Source organism: Diaphorina citri, unplaced genomic scaffold (genome assembly GCF_000475195.1).
Source record: "Diaphorina citri unplaced genomic scaffold, Diaci psyllid genome assembly version 1.1 scaffold1324, whole genome shotgun sequence".
Taxonomy (NCBI): domain Eukaryota; kingdom Metazoa; phylum Arthropoda; class Insecta; order Hemiptera; family Psyllidae; genus Diaphorina; species Diaphorina citri.
In genome coordinates, this window is record NW_007378752.1 from 68582 (window position 1) to 90201 (window position 21620).

Below are 21620 nucleotides of genomic sequence, written 5' to 3' on the forward strand. Positions count from 1 at the left end.
TCTAGCTATAGCTTTTCTATTCTATTCTATCTAGCTATAGCTTTTCTATTCTATTCTATCTAGCTATAGCTTTTCTATTCTATTCTATCTAACTATAGCTTTTCTATTCTATTCTATCTAGCTATGTATAGCTATTCTATTCTATTCTATCTAGCTATAGCTTTTCTATTCTATTCTATCTAGCTATAGCTTTTCTATTCTATTCTATCTAGCTATAGCTTTTCTATTCTATTCTATCTAGCTATAGCTTTTCTATTCTATTCTATCTAGCTATAGCTTTTCTATTCTATTCTATCTAGCTATAGCTTTTCTATTCTATTCTATCTAGCTATAGCTTTTCTATTCTATTCTATCTAGCTATAGCTTTTCTATTCTATTCTATCTAGCTATAGCTTTTCTATTCTATTCTATCTAGCTATAGCTTTTCTATTCTATTCTATCTAGCTATAGCTTTTCTATTCTATTCTATCTAACTATAGCTTTTCTATTCTATTCTATCTAGCTATGTATAGCTATTCTATTCTATTCTATCTAGCTATAGCTTTTCTATTCTATTCTATCTAGCTATAGCTTTTCTATTCTATTCTATCTAGCTATAGCTTTTCTATTCTATTCTATCTAGCTATAGCTTTTCTATTCTATTCTATCTAGCTATAGCTTTTCTATTCTATTCTATCTAGCTATAGCTTTTCTATTCTATTCTATCTAGCTATAGCTTTTCTATTCTATTCTATCTAGCTATAGCTTTTCTATTCTATTCTATCTAGCTATAGCTTTTCTATTCTATTCTATCTAGCTATAGCTTTTCTATTCTATTCTTTAGGAATTTGTCCTACAATAATGTGAAAAAAGTTGAAAAAAAAAGGTAGGTACCTTATAGGTAAAAAAATAGGTATTATTTAATAGTTAGGTAAGTTCGTTAATTAGTTACTCAATAGAATGATATCCATCAGTGTCTGCCATTTTCACAGTTTTCCATAACGGTTCGTTTATTTATTTGAAGTCCATTTTATTTATTGTAGGTGCCGTTTTGTAAAGGAAGCTACTTTGTAAATAAATTCATTACATGGATACCTTCACGTGTATGATCAAAAATTCAAATAAAAAGTCAAAAGTCGTGCCTATGTTTAATATTGTCATTTTTATTTCTCTCTCTCTCTCTCTCTTTCTCTGTGAGTGTGTGTATTTTTACTTTCTATTACTACAGTATAGCGGAGCTATACTAGTAATGAAAGTATTGCAATCGGTCCAAATTTTCAAAATCGGGAAGATTCGACTCCATGTTACTCCTACACCACTGCCTCAAGGACATTTGAATCAGATGTGTTAACAGAAATAGCCACAACGTAAGCGGAAAGGTCATCATCTAATTGATTCATCCTCTTAATCCTTAATCCTTAGTCTCTTGACTCATACTGGTCTTAATTCTCAACAATTTGGACTGAAAAAATGAGACGCAAACTAACAATTTCCAATTTTACGAACTGTCGAGCAACATGAATTATTTCTAGCTCAAACTAGCTCTTGATTCGCTGAAGTGATGACGCTTGCCTGGTTATCAGGAGCACGTGGGTTCAGTCCCTGACGGTGTAAATCATTTTAACTTCAGAATAGTCATCATTAGTTGAGAATACGCCAGCCTAGTTAGCTTGGAAGGTAGAGCGTCTGCCTTGTACACGCTAGGTCGCGGGTTCGATTCTCACCCGGGGTGGATTTTATCCTGAACGGATAACGGATCGTTCTCTGAACGGCTGGCTTTCTCCTATCCTGTCTTCCTTCTCTCTTCGCTTTCGGGCCGATAAGACTTTAGCAGTTATAGTTCCCTCTACCAAACATCTTGAAAAAAAAAAAAAAAAAAAAAAAAAAAAAAAAAAAAAAAAAAAAAAAAAAAAAAAAAATACAGGGATGTTTAAGCAAACAAACAAAAAACAAAAACAAAACTAAAATCATGCAGGTATGTTAAGGCGGTCTCTTCCTGATCCCTTATGTGCCGCGTCCATTTTAATTTAGGACTATTATACTGCAGGTATCATGGTTGTATTCTTCTGGTGGAGTTTATGATTTTATCCCACTGTGGCGTAGACCGTAGACTAGGATGCATCACGACTTGGTCCATTTCTGACACCAGATTGACTCAGATCAGTCCTGTGGTTTAAACTTTACACTCCAATGGTACTCCCGATGCCAAGTACCATTGTTCCAATTCTAAACACAGCCATCTCTAAACCAGTGGCGACACGTAATGTTTAGACCGACCCCTGAAAAAATGCACTGAGTACTGGGGTGAACTTTGCAGTAGAATTTCTGTAATAGAATGAAGGAGGAGGAAAAGGAATTTTAATTGTGTTAAGCATATTATAAATGCTTGTCACAAATATCGTTCCCTGCTTGATACACTGCGCTAAATTTTTTGACCTGACTTGGACTTGAACCACCAACCTCCAGATCCGAAGTCCACCGCGCTAATCACTACACCACTGAGGTTGATCGGTAATGAAATAAATAAACAAAGGGACCAACTCTCAACCTGGAGGTGCTGAGTTCGAACGCCGACCGGTAGGGATGGGAAGGAATTATCTGACCAAACCTTTACGTTAGTCAGGTGTATTTCAATGAATATATCAGGTGCTAGGTATTGAAACGGTTGAGAACCTCTGGACTGAAATGGGGCTCAACCACTTTTTTTTTTCTTCGCTGATAAAGGAAGTTCGAAACACGCTGATCTCAATAGAAATGCTTAAAATTTCATTTGAGGCTTCCTAAGATGAGAAATCTTCGTTTGAAATTTTCGAATTTTGAAACGCAAAAATTTTCGCGGGCAGCCATTTTTTCGTGATGACGTCAGTTCATGCGAGGTCGTAAACCATGGCTGCTTCAACGTTATTTTTTTGCGACCTTTGAGCGACATTTTAGGGGATTTAGGGACCGTTTTGGATGTTTTTGAGTGCGCCAATGCACTTTTTGGGTACTTTTACATCGGAATAGGACTCTATCTCGAAAAAAAATGTCATTTGGTTGAGCCCCTATAATTTTCGCGGACAGCCATTTTTTCGTGATGACGTCAGTTCATGCCAGGTCGTAAACCATGGCTGCTTCAACGTTATTTTTTTTGCGACCTTTGAGCGACATTTTAGGAGATTTAGGGACCGTTTTGGACGTTTTTGAGTGCGCCAATGCACTTTTTTCGACAGCTTGAGCCGTTTTTTCCTTTGGCAGTTTTTATGGTGGTTGAGGTGGAAAATAAGGAAATGGTACAATGTCAGGCAATGTTCTATGGTACAATGTCAGGCAATGTTCCATGGTACAATGTCAGGCAATGTTCCATGGTTCAATGTCAGGCAATGTTCCATGGTACAATGTCAGGCAATGTTCCATGATTCAATGTCAGGCAATGTTCTATGGTACAATGTCAGGCAATGTTCCATGGTTCAATGTCAGGCAATGTTCTATGGTACAATGTCAGGCAATGTTCCATGGTACAATGTCAGGCAATGTTTCATGGTACAATGTCAGGCAATGTTTCATGGTACAATGTCAGGCAATGTTCCATGGTACAATGTCAGGCAATGTTTCATGGTACAATGTTAGGCAATGTTCCATGGTACAATGTCAGGCAATGTTCCATGATACAATGTCAGGCAATGTTCCATGGTACAATGTCAGGCAATGTCCCATGGTACAATGTCAGGCAATGTTCCATGGTACAATGTCAGGCAATGTTCCATTTCCCTATTTTTCAGCATTACCACCATAAAAACTGAAAGCAAAATGAGTTAAATGAGGGTGTACTAGGTATTTTAGACACTGAAAATTGGTGGAGATGTCAAAATCACCAAGATTATTTGGAGACTGAAGACAATCACCTTTTACTAAACAAACTACGCCACCATTATGCTAATATTTCTCTCTCTCTCTCTCTCTCTCTTTGTCTATCTCCTAAAGAAAAAGGAGAAAAAAATTGATAGTTATGTAGGTATTACCTACTGTTTCTCGGGGTGAGTTTTTCGTCACCAGACCCAGAACCCCCTCTCCCCTTCCTTCGCTTCGAGTCTGATATAATGCAACATGGATAGCTATTATAAACTGAAGGAAGATAAATGGTATCATCGTGTTTTTAATCTTTGAACCATGACTATCTTGACATCAAAGTATCACTCGTCTAAACCTAAACGTCAATGTATAGGGTGGCTCTTCGAACTCTTGACATTCGCGTTCCTGCCAGCACACTTGAACTAATGAGGTTTTTGGTGACAAGGATTTGGCCGTTCATTCGGTGACAAACGCTTCACATTAACCTCACCCAGCCTGCGTGGAGTCGGGAAAAGTCAACAGCACTCGATTTCCTCAATAAAAGAGGTGTTTCACCATGTTTCGAACAGTGTGTCCAGTTTTGGTGAAATTTGTCAAACACCAAACATTTGAATCTATAGACCTGGGTCTCAATTAATTTTTGATGGGTTTTACCTAGGCACAGCTTTGCAATACTTCGAGACACATTCTTTTCCGTCCATGCCTATCCAAGAACGGAAAATTTGGGTTATAAAATTTCCACCCTGGACGGGATTTGAACCCAGCACCTCCACCTTGAGAGTCAGTGCTCTTTTGTGTGCTCTTGACCGCTTGGCTACAGAGGTGGTTCTGATACTTACATACATTTTGTCCCACACTGACTTGTTCGGATCATAGTGGATAGCGAATGGATCCGTTGTATTGTGTCCAGGAGGGACATGTATCTTGACATCCACCAGACAGTATTGGGCCTCTATAGGGGTCTGGATGCTAAGGCACTCATCGAAGTCACCTAACTGGAAGCGACTGCCCGATGTTAGACCTACTGGGGATTTGGCTGAGGCATCCCACACTGGAACAGAAAATGAATGAATGGAGGGGTTAGATACCTTGTTTATCCTGCTTGAATGAGAATACGTAAGTCCCTTAATCAAGTTCTCGAGTATTTTATGGGTTTAACATCATACAATACATGATGTTTACAACAAAAGATCTTGTTTAATTAAAAAAAAAGGGAAGAAATGGTAGGTATAGTAAAAATTGACAGTATAGTAAAATTTTTGATTTTAATTCTATTGATTGTCATCAGTCATCATTATGCACATTGATATGAATGCCACTCAGAGGCTTTAGGTCAAAGTTCTTGATGGAGGAGGTGCGCTTGGACATGCTTTGAACTGCGCGCCGCGCAGAGAAACACATGAGGAGATCGATGCTGCGGCACTCTGGAAACAAAGTTGCGCCAAATGTCGCAGCTGTTTAGGCCGGCCACTCACTATCAGGTAGACCTGAGCAGGCGTACCTGTCAGGTCTACCTGATAGTGAGTTGGCTGGCCTTACAATCCGAGTTCTTTTTGCCCAGGACTGCTGGCAGTGCCAATTAATATTCCAATAAAATCGTCTGGTTCCGTTGACACTGTCCTCTTTAGTCAAGCTCTCTATATCTATGGGTTTGCTGATTTATCCCCCAGATATTTTAACCAATTTTTGTGAACTCGAGATCCGTCCCCACTTTTCGTGAGTTTCACACGATTTTTTTACTTTCTTTTTCCGTATGTCCTGTGGGCAATGTAATTTAAATGAGTGTTCCCACTACCCACGACACCATTTTTATACGAACGACAAGTGGGAAGAGGTCTTTAGTGTACAAGGGATCTAAATTGCAATTTTGATGTCCCTTATTCGTTATTCGTCGGGGCTTCGCGGGGTTTTGCATATCTTCTCTTTCTTGTTCTCCTCCTCTTCCACCTCCTTCTTCTTCTCCTCCTGAGCCTTTCCCTAAGCAAATAATCACCTTCAAAAATAGTCCAGTCTGATAGGTATGCTGCCCTACTGATCCCGTTTTAGGGAAAAAAGAAAGGTTTTTATGAATGCCTGGTATTTTGTTTGTGTATGCAATGTACGAAGCACAAAAAGGTTGTGAACTGTTTGAAATCCTGAATTTTATAAATTTATCGAATACTAATCAAATAGGAATTAGGAATACCTACTCGGGTACCTATTTTTAGTCAGGGCCGTATTTGGTCCGAAAATTTAAAGCATCCCCCCCCCACCCGTAAATCACTGTTTGGACGACTAAGTAAATGAATTCTAGTCAAAAATCTACTTACTTTGTCTACAAAAATCTACTACATTAACAACAATGTAAGTACTTACTTTGAGATCCATTGAGCATCACATACAGAACCAGACATAGACCACCGGACCATATACTCCTAATGGTAGCGCCATATACGGCGTTACGCCATACGTTGTACTCCGTGTATGGATAGTAGAAGACACTGCCACTCCCCCAGGCCAACAGCATGATGACCCCGCCCACCAAACCGTACGTCCAGGTTTGAGTCTGGGAATGGGCAGAAAAATTCAATAGGTAAGTACATGGAGAGAAAAACTAGAGTTCCAGAAGCCTAAACCGCACTCTAATAGTGAACCCTTTATCAGGAAGCTCGACATTTTACTATAGATTCAAACAACCTAAAATATGTACCTAAATAATACCTAGGAAGTAAAAGTAACTCAATGATAAGAGTTCTTCCACCCTAAGTTTTATAAACTTGTGGCATCCTATCACTGTTTTTACCCTCAGTGTAGGTGCCTACCACGAAAATCACCATAGACAGTGGAGGTTGAGTTGAATTCATGATTGGACATTTAGGGCCAGGTAAAAGTTCAAAGTGGAGGGATGTAGGTTTATAATAGCAGTAGTGCTTAAGGTCGAGTTTTAAAACCGTGGATTGTCTTAGGGTTGAGTTCAATCCCAGGTCTGGATATGGTTAGTATAGGGAAATCTATACTAACTCAATCCCTAGTTGGTAAACCCCAGCATAAGTAGGTATTCCCCTAAAACAAGGGACGGAAACAGGAACTTACGAGAGGCAGTTTATCCCCCTTGTAGTTGTGCAGGACATAGCCCAGTATGGTGCCGATAATGTAGGGTCCGGCCCGGGTGTAGGCCTTCATGTAGAACTTGCCAAAGTAGTCATCCTCTGATGGAGTGATGAAAAATCTGAAACCAGGCGCGGATGTGATTAGAAATATGAGAGATGGAATGGCTACTGAAATGATAAAATCTGCTGAACAATATTTAATGTGCAAGAACGTCAACGTCCATAATTTACTGTGGTTCTACTTCTAACTTATGATTTTTCATTCTTGTATTGTTTTGTACAATGCTTATGGTACCTGAGATCAATCAAAATAATTGAGAAATCACAAGGCTAAATAACTGAGAAATCACATTTATTTTTCATTCTTTTTATTTTGCTCATGAGGTTTTGGAATTTGGACCCTATTGGGCCTTTGGGGGCCACGTAGGGTCCTTTTTCCCTTTTTCCGAATGAGTTCTCCAGTTTGCAAAACCACTGATAGTAAGAATTGAATCCCCCATTAATGGTTTACCTTGCATTGAAGATAAGATTAGCATTAAGGTGTTCAGCATAGGTCACATAGAACGGTATAATGATGGCCACGACTAACGCCGTGTAGGCCACCTTGAGGCCGATCTTGGGCCGGTAATGATAGAGGTAGCACAGGGGAATGACGGCCAGACCAAACTGAAACTCGCATGGCATGAACCATGTGTGGAAACCGCACTGAGAAACAGAAATATCATGACGTGAGGCAGAGAAATACCTAGGCAATAGGTATCACAATAATAAATTATCATTGAAGTTTCCTAACAACTACCCAACAAAGAGGTTTTGGTTATAAACCTTGGCTGTAAAATAAAACATCTATAAATTTGTAAAAAAAAGAGGTTTTGATTAACAAATGATGGTTAACCTAAATATGCTCGAAACATCGCCTATCAAACAGTTTGTGAAATTTTCAGAAGAAGCAAAAGAACTGCTGGCCTAGTTAACTTGAGGGTCGGTCTTGAAAGAACCTTACATGTTATGAGTATAGTTCGCGGATTAAATTCCCGCTCGGGGCGGTTTTTATCCTTTCTCTTTCTCCTACCCTGTCTTCCTTCTCTCTTCGCTTTCGGGACAATAAGACCCTAGCCCTTACAGTTCCTCGTATCAAACTTCTTGAAAAGAGGAAGAAGAAGAAGAAGAAGAAGAAGAAGAAGAAGAAGAAGAAGAAGAAGAAGAAGAAGAAGAAGAAAAAGAACCTCATCACTTACCAGTTGGTCGGAGTACACATAGTTGTTGATATAGAGGAGGTTGGTCCACCAGACTTTCTTGCAGTTCTCCATGTCAGTTCCCACGAACATGTTCCATAGGGGACCATCACCCATTTTATAATACAGGGTGGCGTAGAAGAATAGGACGATGGCGTAGACAGGGGTAAGTCTGAGGGGAGAAGAAATCAGAGGGGGGTTAGGTTCATGACACGACACTGTATAACTGCTAATGGTATAGCGCAGGGGTCGGCAATCTTTTCAATGCACGGGCGCAATCTGTTCAGGCCCTGAAGCTGGCGGGCCCATCAATTCAATTTGATAGGGGGGAAACAGGCCCGCGGACGCGAGGTTGTTGACCCCTGGTATAGCGTATAGGCCACCCCTGGGGCCGAGTGGTCAAGAGCACTGACTCTCAACTTGGAGGGTCTGTGCTCGAATCTCGGCCAGGGTGGAAATTTCCCAACCAAAGCCAATAGGGTACGCCGTTACCCAGATGGTTATTGGTCACCCATCTGGATATTAGCCATGCGCACGGTGTCTTCAGTGACCTATCAGGAACTGGTGCTTTCAACGTGCTATGGCTGCTGGCAACTCTCAATAATGACAAGAGTCTCAATAACGACAAGAGTCTCAATAATGACAAGAGTCTCAATAATGACAAGAGTCTCAATAATGACAAGAGTCTCAATAATGACAAAAGTCTCAATAATGACAAGAGTCTCACATTCCTAAATTAATGAAATGTATCTTGCGTTTGTGTTGAATCATGCCCTTCAGAGACTTTCTAGGACTACTGTTTAGGTCATCAACTCATCAGTCACATATGTAAGACCAGAGTCATAGATTTAGGCCTCAAAATTCATCAAATTCTATGGTGCATCAAAAAAGAAAAAGAATGCTACTCCAAAGTACAATGCACTTCTTAAATCGAACATCTTGAGTGTACCTAGGTACTTCAACGGTCAAGTGCAGAACTAATAATTACCTATGTGTCTATCTGTACAGTAGACATTATGTACCTACCTATAGGTAAGTATACATTGTCTGGACATTAGAAATGTCAATAAGAGAAGGAGAGTATTCGACATTAGAATGACACAGAATGTTCATTTCGTTGAGATCAGATACTGGTCCTAACGAACTAAAGTTTGGTTGTACCTGTTAGTGGATGTGCTCAAACTACAGTTTCGCTGTAACTACTCGTATATCATAGGTTTCTCGTATCATATTAGTGGATGAGTCTAAATCACTTTTGCTTTGTTTGCTTAGTAACGATTTACAGAAGCCATTATTTTTACATTCTTTTTCTTTTCCTTGTAAATCATTTTTTCCTTGTAATGATTTACAAATCTATCATTCTACAAATTCTAGTGATAGTAATCTAGGGCTAGGGATTTTTAGGATAACGCATCGTTACTTGTGTATGCCGGGGACAACATACTGGTTACAAACATTTGAATCTATAGACCTGGGTCTCAATTAATTTTTGATGGGTTTTACCTAGGCACAGCTTTGCAATACTTCGAGACACATTCTTTTCCGTCCATGCCTATCCAAGAACGGAAAATTTGGGTTATAAAATTTCCACCCTGGACGGGATTTGAACCCAGCACCTCCACCTTGAGAGTCAGTGCTCTTTTGTGTGCTCTTGACCGCTTGGCTACAGAGGTGGTTCTGATACTTACATACATTTTGTCCCACACTGACTTGTTCGGATCATAGTGGATAGCGAATGGATCCGTTGTGTTGTGTCCAGGAGGGACATGTATCTTGACATCCACCAGGCAATATTGGGCCTCTATAGGGGTCTGGATACTAAGGCACTCATCGAAGTCACCTAACTGGAAGCGACTGCCTGATGTTAGACCTACTGGGGATTTGGCGGAGGCATCCCACACTGGAACAGAGAATGAATGAATGGAGGGGTTAGATACCTTGTTTATCCTGCTCGAATGAGAATACGTAAGTCCCCTAATCAAGTTCTCGTGTATTTTATGGGTTTAACATCATACAATACATCATGTTTACAACAAAAGATCTTGTTTAATTAAAAAAAAAAGGTAGGAAATGGTAGTAAAAATTGACAGTATAGTAAAATTTTTGATTTTGATTTTATTTTATTGATTGTCATCAGTCATCATTATGCACATTGATATGAATTAAAAAGTTGGTAGGTCTATTAGTTTTTACAAAGGCCCAATTTTATTGGTCCGTTCTATGTTCCCCGACCCCCATAATCGCCGATGATGGAGCCACAATTTGGAGCTAGGCGGTATGTAGTTAGGTACTGTCACTAATGGGATTATTCAAACTATCAACAGGCAAAGCTCTGTGATAAAGAATATAGGGCTTATATGTACGCCAGTGCTTTTGGTTTGAGTAGGCACTACTTCCTTCAGGTATGTAGGTAGATGCCTACTTGCCCTTGGCAATAACAATTTAGGTAGGTTCAAGTACTTAAGTGGGAAAGATGGACAATGTTTGACTATTGACCCTCACCTAATGTGTTTACCTATATCTAATATACGATATCTACCTACATAGTATGTAGGTACCTACATAGTCTACATACATGACGCGACAGTACGCCAATACCTCTATCCACAGTAAGTAAAGATATTTGACAATATTCTCAAATTCCAATGGCACTCGAAATCCGAATTCCAAGTATTGGACCCGGAAGTTAATATTAGAACCACGGTCAAACCAATTTGACCATGCTTTCATTGTTGTCTCCATTTTGAGTCGGAGTTCAAAATTTGCTTAATTTTTAAGCAAACACTTGATGTGCCAACGTCACAGGTTGGGCATGGCATGGGTACATACCACAGGTCAGGGCCTCGGCCCCCCCCTCGACAAAATACTGTATCCGGCCCTGCCACAGGTTGGTTCTATAACTATGAGAAATTAGAAGTAGGTACCTACTGAACCTGTGGTCCTAAAAAATCTGATTCGGTTCATCTTCCACCCGATCGGGTCTTAAAATTTATGTCCCCGAAATTTTGAAGCTTTTATCATGTTGCCTATGATCATATTAATCGTAGATGATGCTCGAAACGGAAGGGAAACCCGTTTTTAGACCAGAATCTTCAAATCATCATTTCAGATGATAATATACCTACTTGATTCAAATCACCATTAGATGGCTGCGTAAATAGGTTTACCCCGTTTATCTACGAATCTAATTTAGGTAGGTATACATTTGATGGTTCCACTAATCCACAATACATTTTTGTTTAATTTATTATTTTTCAACTGAAATGTGAGATACCTACCTGTTCTTCTTTTTATGATGTTGCATCTCATCAGTAGCAATCAGGCAGGTATATCTATCTACATATATATCTTTTTTAGATTAATATTATATTTATGTAGATACATAGATTTTTTAGATGTATATTATAGATACAGAGCTTTTTTCTTCAGGGACATCGAAGCCTCCGGAATGCGAGTTTAAAGTACTTTGACCTCTGACAATTCTACTAGCGAACCAGTTTCTCTCCCTCCCTCTCTCTCTCTCTCTCTCTCTCTCTCTTTTATTCTACAGATTCTTGAGATGTTTATTTCGGGTTTTGGTCCAATTAGTGGATCGCAAAAAATAGTTGCAGATTATTATCGAGCTTGCTTTAGAATCTGTAGATAAACGTTTTGTCAAGTTCGTGGAAATAGTGGATGTGTCATTAGGACCACATTCTATTAGGGGGGAAAAAAGGATAAGAAGACAGAATGTTGAATTAATTGACATCATTATGGCTAGTAGTTTTTGCCAAATTTCGTCCTTCATCAAATCTGGACTAAAAAATTGACAGATCAACACACAAAATACGAAAGCTTACTTCCATCGTTCATTTACTTCAGCCGATTGGTCTTTATATTAAACAATAGACAGATATTTTCTTAAGTAGGTAGGTACCTTTTTTTTCTAGTTAAGCAAGGTCTTTTTACTGAATTGTTAGTTGTATGTATTATTCTTTAACCCATCAAATATACGAGACCTTGTTTAGACTGCTGGGGTAAAGGGACTTTTCAGTCCTATTCGGGCAGCATAAACAAGGTACCTATATTCTATTCTACCTACTTACATAAGTTGTATGTATGTATTAGACTTATTAACACCTGTGTCCATTGTATCACCTGATTCAACTATAGAAAAAGAATAGCAAAATGTGTAATACGTATTATATCTACGAGTACTCGTATACTAATTGGATACCAAGGCCTGATGTCTTTGTTTCTCAGTGTCCCAAATCAAAATTTGGGATTCCCCGATAGTTTGCTTTTTAGCCCTGTCTTTGTTTCTCGGTGTCCCAAACGGCCCCCCCTCGACAAAATACTGTATCCGGCCCTGCCACAGGTTGGTTCTATATCTAACTATGAGAAATTAGAAGTAGATACTGAACCTGTGGTCCTAAAAAATCTGATTCGGTTCATCTTCCACACGATGGGATATTAAAATTTATGTCCCCGAAATTTTGAAGCTTTTATCATGTTGCCTATGATCATATTAATCGTAGATGATGCTCGAAACGGAAGGGAAACCCGTTTTTAGACCAGAATCGTCAAATCATCATTTCAGATGATAATATACCTACTTGATTCAAATCACCATTAGATGGCTGCATAAATAGGTTTACCCCGTTTATCTACGAATCTAATTTAGGTAGGCATACATTTGATGGTTCCACTAATCCACAATACATTTTTGTTTAATTTATTATTTTTCAACTGAAATGTGAGATACCTGTTCTTCTTTTTATGATGTTGCATCTCATCAGTAGCAATCAGGCAGGTATATCTATCTACATATCTATCTTTTTTAGATTAATATACCTATGTAGATACATAGATTTTTTAGATGTATATTATAGATACAGAGCTTTTTTCTTCAGGGACATCGAAGACTCCGGAATGCGAGTTTAAAGTACTTTGACCTCTGACAATTCTACTAGCGAACCAGTCTCTCTCTCTCTCTCTCTCTCTCTCTCTCTCTCTCGCTGACTGATATGCGGGTGTAGTTGATGGAGGCCAGATGATCCTGAATAGCAGCCTCTATATCTTGGCCTCCGCAGGCCGCGGGGACACACAGCGCCCATTTGGCCTCATCCAGACGTACCTTCCAGGGGGAACCTCCATACTGGGGGGAAGAGTGTAATATTATGAAATGAACTGAAAAACTTCATGCTTTAAACTGCAAATCACTGGATCAAGGTCCCTACACTGCCAGCCTAGTTAGCTTAGTTGGTAGTGCGTCTGCCTTGTAAGCGCTAGGCCGCGGGTTCGATTCCCGCCCGGGGCGGCGAAAAATAGTTGCAGATTATTATCGAGATTGCTTTAGAATCTGTAGATAAACGTTTTGTCAAGTTCGTGGAAATAGTGGATGTGTCATTAACACCACATTCTATTAGAAAAAAAGGATAAGAAGACAGAATGTTGAATTAATTGACATCATTATGGCTAGTAGTTTTTGCCAAATTTCGTCATTCATCAAATCCGGACTAAAAAATTGACAGATCAACACTCAAAATACGAAAGTTCACTTCCATCGTTCATTTACTTCAGCCGATTGGTCCTATATTAAACAATAGACAGATATTTTCTCAAGTACCTACTTACATAACTTGCAGGTATGTATTAGACTTATTAACACCTGTGTCCATTGTATCACCTGATTCAACTATAGAAAAGGAATGACAAAATGTGTAATACGTATTATATCTACGAGTAATACGAGTATACTAATTGGATACCAAGGCCTGTCTTTGTTTCTCAGTGTCCCAAATCAAAATTTTGGGATTCCCCGATAGTTTGGTTTTTAGCCCTGTCTTTGTTTCTCAGTGTCCCAAATCAAAATTTTGGATTCCCCGATAGTTTGGTTTTTAGCTGCTACCGCTACAGACATGTAATTTATCCCCCCCTGTGGTTACGAATACGAACAACTTTTGGATTAGATTCATGCAATAAGCAATTTGAATTCCCAAAATCGTCGGACTATTTGAACTTGGAGTGGCTTCTCTGAGGTGTCCCAAATCAAAATTTGGGATTCCCCCGATTTTTTAGCTGCTACCGCTACAGACATGTAATTTATACCCCCTGTGGTTACGAAGACGAACAACTTTTGGATTAGATTCATGCAATAAGCAATTTGAATTCCCAAAATCGTCGGACTATTTGAACTTGGAGTGGCTTCTCTGAAAACACCAGTAAGCTTCGGTTTTCAGGAAATTCTCTCTGTATTTTAATTCGTTCAGTTCTATCATAGAAGACGAAATTTTAAATATCCTTTTAATTGTTTCTTTGTGAAGCACATCAAAAACAATGAGTTCAACGGATTTAGAAAACGATATAGAAACTGTATACGAGTGTTTGAAACAATGTGTGAAGACAATAAGACACATGGATGTGCCAAAGGACGAACTTCAGCTGTGTATCCAATGGCTGAAGAAACTGAAAAGTCCTCAGTTGAAACTACGTGAAGAATACATTAGGAGAATGCACATGGAACTAATGAGCGGGTATTTGTGTCCTCCATTCAACAGTACTCCTCCAGAATCAGAATTAGAACTGCTTCCTCCTGCACATACGCATGGGAGCTCTGTCTTGTCAGGTACAAACAGCACAATGTCTTGTTGTACGATGAATAGCGAAAATCACCCCGACACTGAAAATAGAGCTTTTGATATGATTCACAATAGTAAGAGCGCGAAAACCAAAAAGATGCGAAGTGAACCAAACATGAAAAACAAATTTCATTTGGAAGCCAGTCATCATTATAGTGAGCACATACACAATCTCGGCAGTCAAATGGGAGATGGACCTTATACTAATGTGAATAAAGATATTGCAATTGAAAAAGTTGTGTCCAGGAGGGACATGTATCTTGACATCCACCAGGCAATATTGGGCCTCTATAGGGGTCTGGATACTAAGGCACTCATCGAAGTCACCTAACTGGAAGCGACTGCCTGATGTTAGACCTACTGGGGATTTGGCGGAGGCATCCCACACTGGAACAGAGAATGAATGAATGGAGGGGTTAGATACCTTGTTTATCCTGCTCGAATGAGAATACGTAAGTCCCCTAATCAAGTTCTCGTGTATTTTATGGGTTTAACATCATACAATACATCATGTTTACAACAAAAGATCTTGTTTAATTAAAAAAAAAAGGTAGGAAATGGTAGTAAAAATTGACAGTATAGTAAAATTTTTGATTTTGATTTTATTTTATTGATTGTCATCAGTCATCATTATGCACATTGATATGAATTAAAAAGTTGGTAGGTCTATTAGTTTTTACAAAGGCCCAACAATACCTATTATTGGTCCGTTCTATGTTCCCCGACCCCCATAATCGCCGATGATGGAGCCACAATTTGGTGCTAGGCGGTATGTAGTTAGGTAGGTACTGTCACGAATGGGATTATTCAAACTATCAACAGGCAAAGCTCTGTCACAAAGAATCGTGGAGCCCCATATGTACGCCAGTGCTTTTGGTTTGAGTAGGCACTACTTCTTTTAGGTATGTAGGTAGAGACCTACTTGCCCTTGGCAATAGCAATTTAGGTAGGTTCAAGTACTTAAGTGGGACAATGTTTGACTATTGACCCACACATAATGTGTTTACAACTATATCTAATATACGATATCTATAACCTACATAGTATGTAGGTACCTACATAGTCTACATACAGGTACATACATGACGTGACAGTACGCCAATAGCTCTATCCGCAGTAAGTAAAGATATTGACAGTATTCTTAAATTCCAATGGCACTCGAAATCCGAATTCCAAGTATTGAACCTGGAAGTTAATATTAGAGCCACGGTCAAACCAATTTGACCATGCTTTCATTGTTGTCTCCATTTTGAGTCGGAGTTCAAAATTTGCTTAATTTTTAAGCAAACACTGTCAATGTATAGGGTGGCTCTTCGAACTCTTGACGTTCGCGTTCCTGCCAGCACACTTGAACTAATGAGGTTTTTGGTGACAAGGATTTGGCCGTTCATTCGGTGACAAACTCTTCACATTAACCTCACCCCAGCCTGCGTGGAGCCGGGAAAAGTCAACAGCACTCGATTTCCTCAATAAAAGAGTTGTTTCACCATATGTTTCGAACAGTGTGTCCAGTTTTGGTGAAATTTGTCAAACACGGCCACTACATCGGACCTTCGGGGGCCCCGTGACTTACCGACTCATTGACAATAATGTTCTGCACCGGCCCGGAGTATCGGAACCCCCACCTATGTCCTGCCGTGATGATGATGCACGAAATGAACGTAATACCACTCAGAGGCTTCAAGTCAAAGTTCTTAATGGAGGAGGTGCGCTTGGACATGCTTTGAACTGCGCGCCGCGCAGAGAAACACATGAGGAGATCGATGCTGCGGCATTCTGGAAACAAAGTTGCGCCAAATGTCGCAGTTGTTTAGGCCGGCCACTCACTATCAGGTAGACCTGAGCAGGCGTACCTGTTAGGTCTACCTGATAGTGAGTTGGCTGGCCTTACAATCCGAGTTCTTCTTGCCCAGGACTGCTGGCAGTGCCAATTAATATTCCGCACCTTATTTTGTGGGACGTCTACCAATAAAATCGTCTGGTTCCGTTGACACTGTCCTCTTTAGTCAAGCTCTCTATATCTATGGATTTGCTGATTTATCCCCCAGATATTTTAACCAATTTTTGTGAACTCAAGATCCGTCTCCACTTTTCGTCAGTTTCACACGATTTTTTACTTTCTTTTTCCGTATGTCCTGTGGGCAATGCAATTTAAATGAGTGTTCCCACTACGCACGACACCATTTTTATACGAACGACAAGTGGGAAGATGTCCCTTATTCGTTATTCGTCCATCTGATGGAAGACCGCACACATTGACACAATGTGTCCGCAGAATGTCATGTCATACTTTGCAGGAATGGTCGAACATCTGCTAGGTGTTTCTTACTTACCCACATTCCACTTCCATTCCTTGTGTCCGTTGAAGAACATGAAGTCATATAGAGTACTGGTCACCATCAGAGTAATCAGTGATAGCATGAGGGCGCTGGAATAATGAGAGGAAGTGAAAAGAAGAACGAATTAAAGAAGGAAAATGAAGAAGAAGAGGAAGGAGGAGGAGGAGAATGAGAACAACATGAAGAAAAGTGATCAACAAAAGGAAATTAAAAAAAAAGAAGCAATAGGTTCTTTGAATGATCTTGTAGGTGTAGGCAACACTTTCGAGCAGCCGAAGAAACGCGCTTGGCTAAGAATTCTTTCTTGTAGGTCGCGGGTTCGCTTCCAACCCGATGCGAACTTTATCCTAAAGAGATAAGGTTCGTTCTCGGAACGGCTGGCTTTCTCCTATCCTCTCTTCCTTTTCTCTACAATTTCTCTTTCTCTCTCTTCGATTTAGGGACGATAAGACCTCCGTTGTTACAGTTCCCTCTATCAAACCTCATAAAAAATTTGAACTGATTACATTGCTTTCCGTCCTATAGGATAAGGAAAGTAAAAATAAATGGCGACTTACCAGAAGATAAGGTCCGACAGGAAGAACTGGTCATAGTATCTGTTCTTCACAGAGCATAGTTTCGGATTAACGCTGACTGATAGTTTTCATTTCTTCGAGACAAGACTCAGGGACGATATTATTTTTCAGGGGCGAAGCTAAGGGAGCGCGAAGCGCGACCTCATGCACACCCCGCGAAGCCCTGGGAGCGCGCAGCGCGACCGTAAACAAGGGAGCGCTAAAAAAAGTCCCTACATTGGCTAAATCATTATTGGTACAAGAGGAGTTTTTAGTCTTAGGGTCGAAGAAGAAAGAACGTATCAGACTATCGGTTTTGCCCTTTGGATGCTTCCTTTGAAGAAACTATAATGATGATGAAGAAGAAGAAGAAGAAGTAGAAGAAGAAGAAGAAGAAGAAGAAGAAGAAGAAGAAGAAGAAGAAGAAGAAGAAAGGATAGGTAAAATGAAACAGTCCATTCCTAAATTAATGAAATGTATCTTGCGTTTGTGTTGAATCATGCCCTTCAGAGACTTTCTAGGACTACTGTTTAGGTCATCAACTCATCAGTCACATATGTAAGACCAGAGTCATAGATTTAGGCCTCAAAATTCATCAAATTCTATGGTGCATCAAAAAAGAAAAAGAATGCTACTCCAAAGTACAATGCACTTCTTAAATCGAACATCTTGAGTGTACCTAGGTACTTCAACGGTCAAGTGCAGAACTAATAATTACCTATGTGTCTATCTGTACAGTAGACATTATGTACCTACCTATAGGTAAGTATACATTGTCTGGACATTAGAAATGTCAATAAGAGAAGGAGAGTATTCGACATTAGAATGACACAGAATGTTCATTTCGTTGAGATCAGATACTGGTCCTAACGAACTAAAGTTTGGTTGTACCTGTTAGTGGATGTGCTCAAACTACAGTTTCGCTGTAACTACTCGTATATCATAGGTTTCTCGTATCATATTAGTGGATGAGTCTAAATCACTTTTGCTTTGTTTGCTTAGTAACGATTTACAGAAGCCATTATTTTTACATTCTTTTTCTTTTCCTTGTAAATCATTTTTTCCTTGTAATGATTTACAAATCTATCATTCTACAAATTCTAGTGATAGTAATCTAGGGCTAGGGATTTTTAGGATAACGCATCGTTACTTGTGTATGCCGGGGACAACATACTGGTTACAAACATTTGAATCTATAGACCTGGGTCTCAATTAATTTTTGATGGGTTTTACCTAGGCACAGCTTTGCAATACTTCGAGACACATTCTTTTCCGTCCATGCCTATCCAAGAACGGAAAATTTGGGTTATAAAATTTCCACCCTGGACGGGATTTGAACCCAGCACCTCCACCTTGAGAGTCAGTGCTCTTTTGTGTGCTCTTGACCGCTTGGCTACAGAGGTGGTTCTGATACTTACATACATTTTGTCCCACACTGACTTGTTCGGATCATAGTGGATAGCGAATGGATCCGTTGTGTTGTGTCCAGGAGGGACATGTATCTTGACATCCACCAGGCAATATTGGGCCTCTATAGGGGTCTGGATACTAAGGCACTCATCGAAGTCACCTAACTGGAAGCGACTGCCTGATGTTAGACCTACTGGGGATTTGGCGGAGGCATCCCACACTGGAACAGAGAATGAATGAATGGAGGGGTTAGATACCTTGTTTATCCTGCTCGAATGAGAATACGTAAGTCCCCTAATCAAGTTCTCGTGTATTTTATGGGTTTAACATCATACAATACATCATGTTTACAACAAAAGATCTTGTTTAATTAAAAAAAAAAGGTAGGAAATGGTAGTAAAAATTGACAGTATAGTAAAATTTTTGATTTTGATTTTATTTTATTGATTGTCATCAGTCATCATTATGCACATTGATATGAATTAAAAAGTTGGTAGGTCTATTAGTTTTTACAAAGGCCCAACAATACCTATTATTGGTCCGTTCTATGTTCCCCGACCCCCATAATCGCCGATGATGGAGCCACAATTTGGTGCTAGGCGGTATGTAGTTAGGTAGGTACTGTCACGAATGGGATTATTCAAACTATCAACAGGCAAAGCTCTGTCACAAAGAATCGTGGAGCCCCATATGTACGCCAGTGCTTTTGGTTTGAGTAGGCACTACTTCTTTTAGGTATGTAGGTAGAGACCTACTTGCCCTTGGCAATAGCAATTTAGGTAGGTTCAAGTACTTAAGTGGGACAATGTTTGACTATTGACCCACACATAATGTGTTTACAACTATATCTAATATACGATATCTATAACCTACATAGTATGTAGGTACCTACATAGTCTACATACAGGTACATACATGACGTGACAGTACGCCAATAGCTCTATCCGCAGTAAGTAAAGATATTGACAGTATTCTTAAATTCCAATGGCACTCGAAATCCGAATTCCAAGTATTGAACCTGGAAGTTAATATTAGAGCCACGGTCAAACCAATTTGACCATGCTTTCATTGTTGTCTCCATTTTGAGTCGGAGTTCAAAATTTGCTTAATTTTTAAGCAAACACTTGATGTGCCAACGTCACAGGTTGGGCATGGCATGGGTACATACCACAGGTCAGGGCCTCGGCCCCCCCCTCGACAAAATACTGTATCCGGCCCTGCCACAGGTTGGTTCTATAACTATGAGAAATTAGAAGTAGGTACCTACTGAACCTGTGGTCCTAAAAAATCTGATTCGGTTCATCTTCCACACGATGGGATATTAAAATTTATGTCCCCGAAATTTTGAAGCTTTTATCATGTTGCCTATGATCATATTAATCGTAGATGATGATAGTTTGCTTTTTAGCCCTGTCTTTGTTTCTCAGTGTCCCAAATCAAAATTTGGGATTCCCCGATAGTTTGCTTTTTAGCCCTGTCTTTGTTTCTCAGTGTCCCAAATCAAAATTTGGGATTCCCCGATAGTTTGCTTTTTAGCCCTGTCTTTGTTTCTCAGTGTCCCAAATCAAAATTTGGGATTCCCCGATAGTTTGCTTTTTAGCCCTGTCTTTGTTTCTCAGTGTCCCAAATCAAAATTTGGGATTCCCCGATAGTTTGCTTTTTAGCCCTGTCTTTGTTTCTCAGTGTCCCAAATCAAAATTTGGGATTCCCCGATAGTTTGCTTTTTAGCCCTGTCTTTGTTTCTCAGTGTCCCAAATCAAAATTTGGGATTCCCCGATAGTTTGCTTTTTAGCCCTGTCTTTGTTTCTCAGTGTCCCAAATCAAAATTTGGGATTCCCCGATAGTTTGCTTTTTAGCCCTGTCTTTGTTTCTCAGTGTCCCAAATCAAAATTTGGGATTCCCCGATAGTTTGCTTTTTAGCCCTGTCTTTGTTTCTCAGTGTCCCAAATCAAAATTTGGGATTCCCCGATAGTTTGCTTTTTAGCCCTGTCTTTGTTTCTCAGTGTCCCAAATCAAAATTTGGGATTCCCCGATAGTTTGCTTTTTAGCCCTGTCTTTGTTTCTCAGTGTCCCAAATCAAAATTTGGGATTCCCCGATAGTTTGCTTTTTAGCCCTGTCTTTGTTTCTCAGTGTCCCAAATCAAAATTTGGGATTCCCCGATAGTTTGCTTTTTAGCCCTGTCTTTGTTTCTCAGTGTCCCAAATCAAAATTTGGGATTCCCCGATAGTTTGCTTTTTAGCCCTGTCTTTGTTTCTCAGTGTCCCAAATCAAAATTTGGGATTCCCCGATAGTTTGCTTTTTAGCCCTGTCTTTGTTTCTCAGTGTCCCAAATCAAAATTTGGGATTCCCCGATAGTTTGCTTTTTAGCCCTGTCTTTGTTTCTCAGTGTCCCAAATCAAAATTTGGGATTCCCCGATAGTTTGCTTTTTAGCCCTGTCTTTGTTTCTCAGTGTCCCAAATCAAAATTTGGGATTCCCCGATAGTTTGCTTTTTAGCCCTGTCTTTGTTTCTCAGTGTCCCAAATCAAAATTTGGGATTCCCCGATAGTTTGCTTTTTAGCCC

General features: G+C 39.6%; 1 protein-coding gene across 1 annotated transcript; it reads right to left on the reverse strand.

Moving 5' to 3' along the window:
- Window positions 1-1390: 1390 nt before the first annotated feature.
- Window positions 1391-20138, reverse strand: LOC103515348. The gene is made up of 15 exons (XM_026828082.1): window positions 20116-20138; window positions 19066-19324; window positions 18881-18929; window positions 17651-17726; window positions 17088-17182; window positions 16306-16530; window positions 15008-15141; window positions 13133-13271; window positions 9823-10034; window positions 8138-8395; window positions 7411-7604; window positions 6883-7018; window positions 6166-6355; window positions 4650-4861; window positions 1391-1441 (listed from the first exon to the last, which is right to left on the reverse strand). Exons 1-15 carry the CDS (start codon window positions 20136-20138, stop codon window positions 1391-1393), a joined length of 2253 nt encoding a protein of 750 aa, XP_026683883.1.
- Between the last annotated feature and the right edge of the window lie 1482 nt (window positions 20139-21620).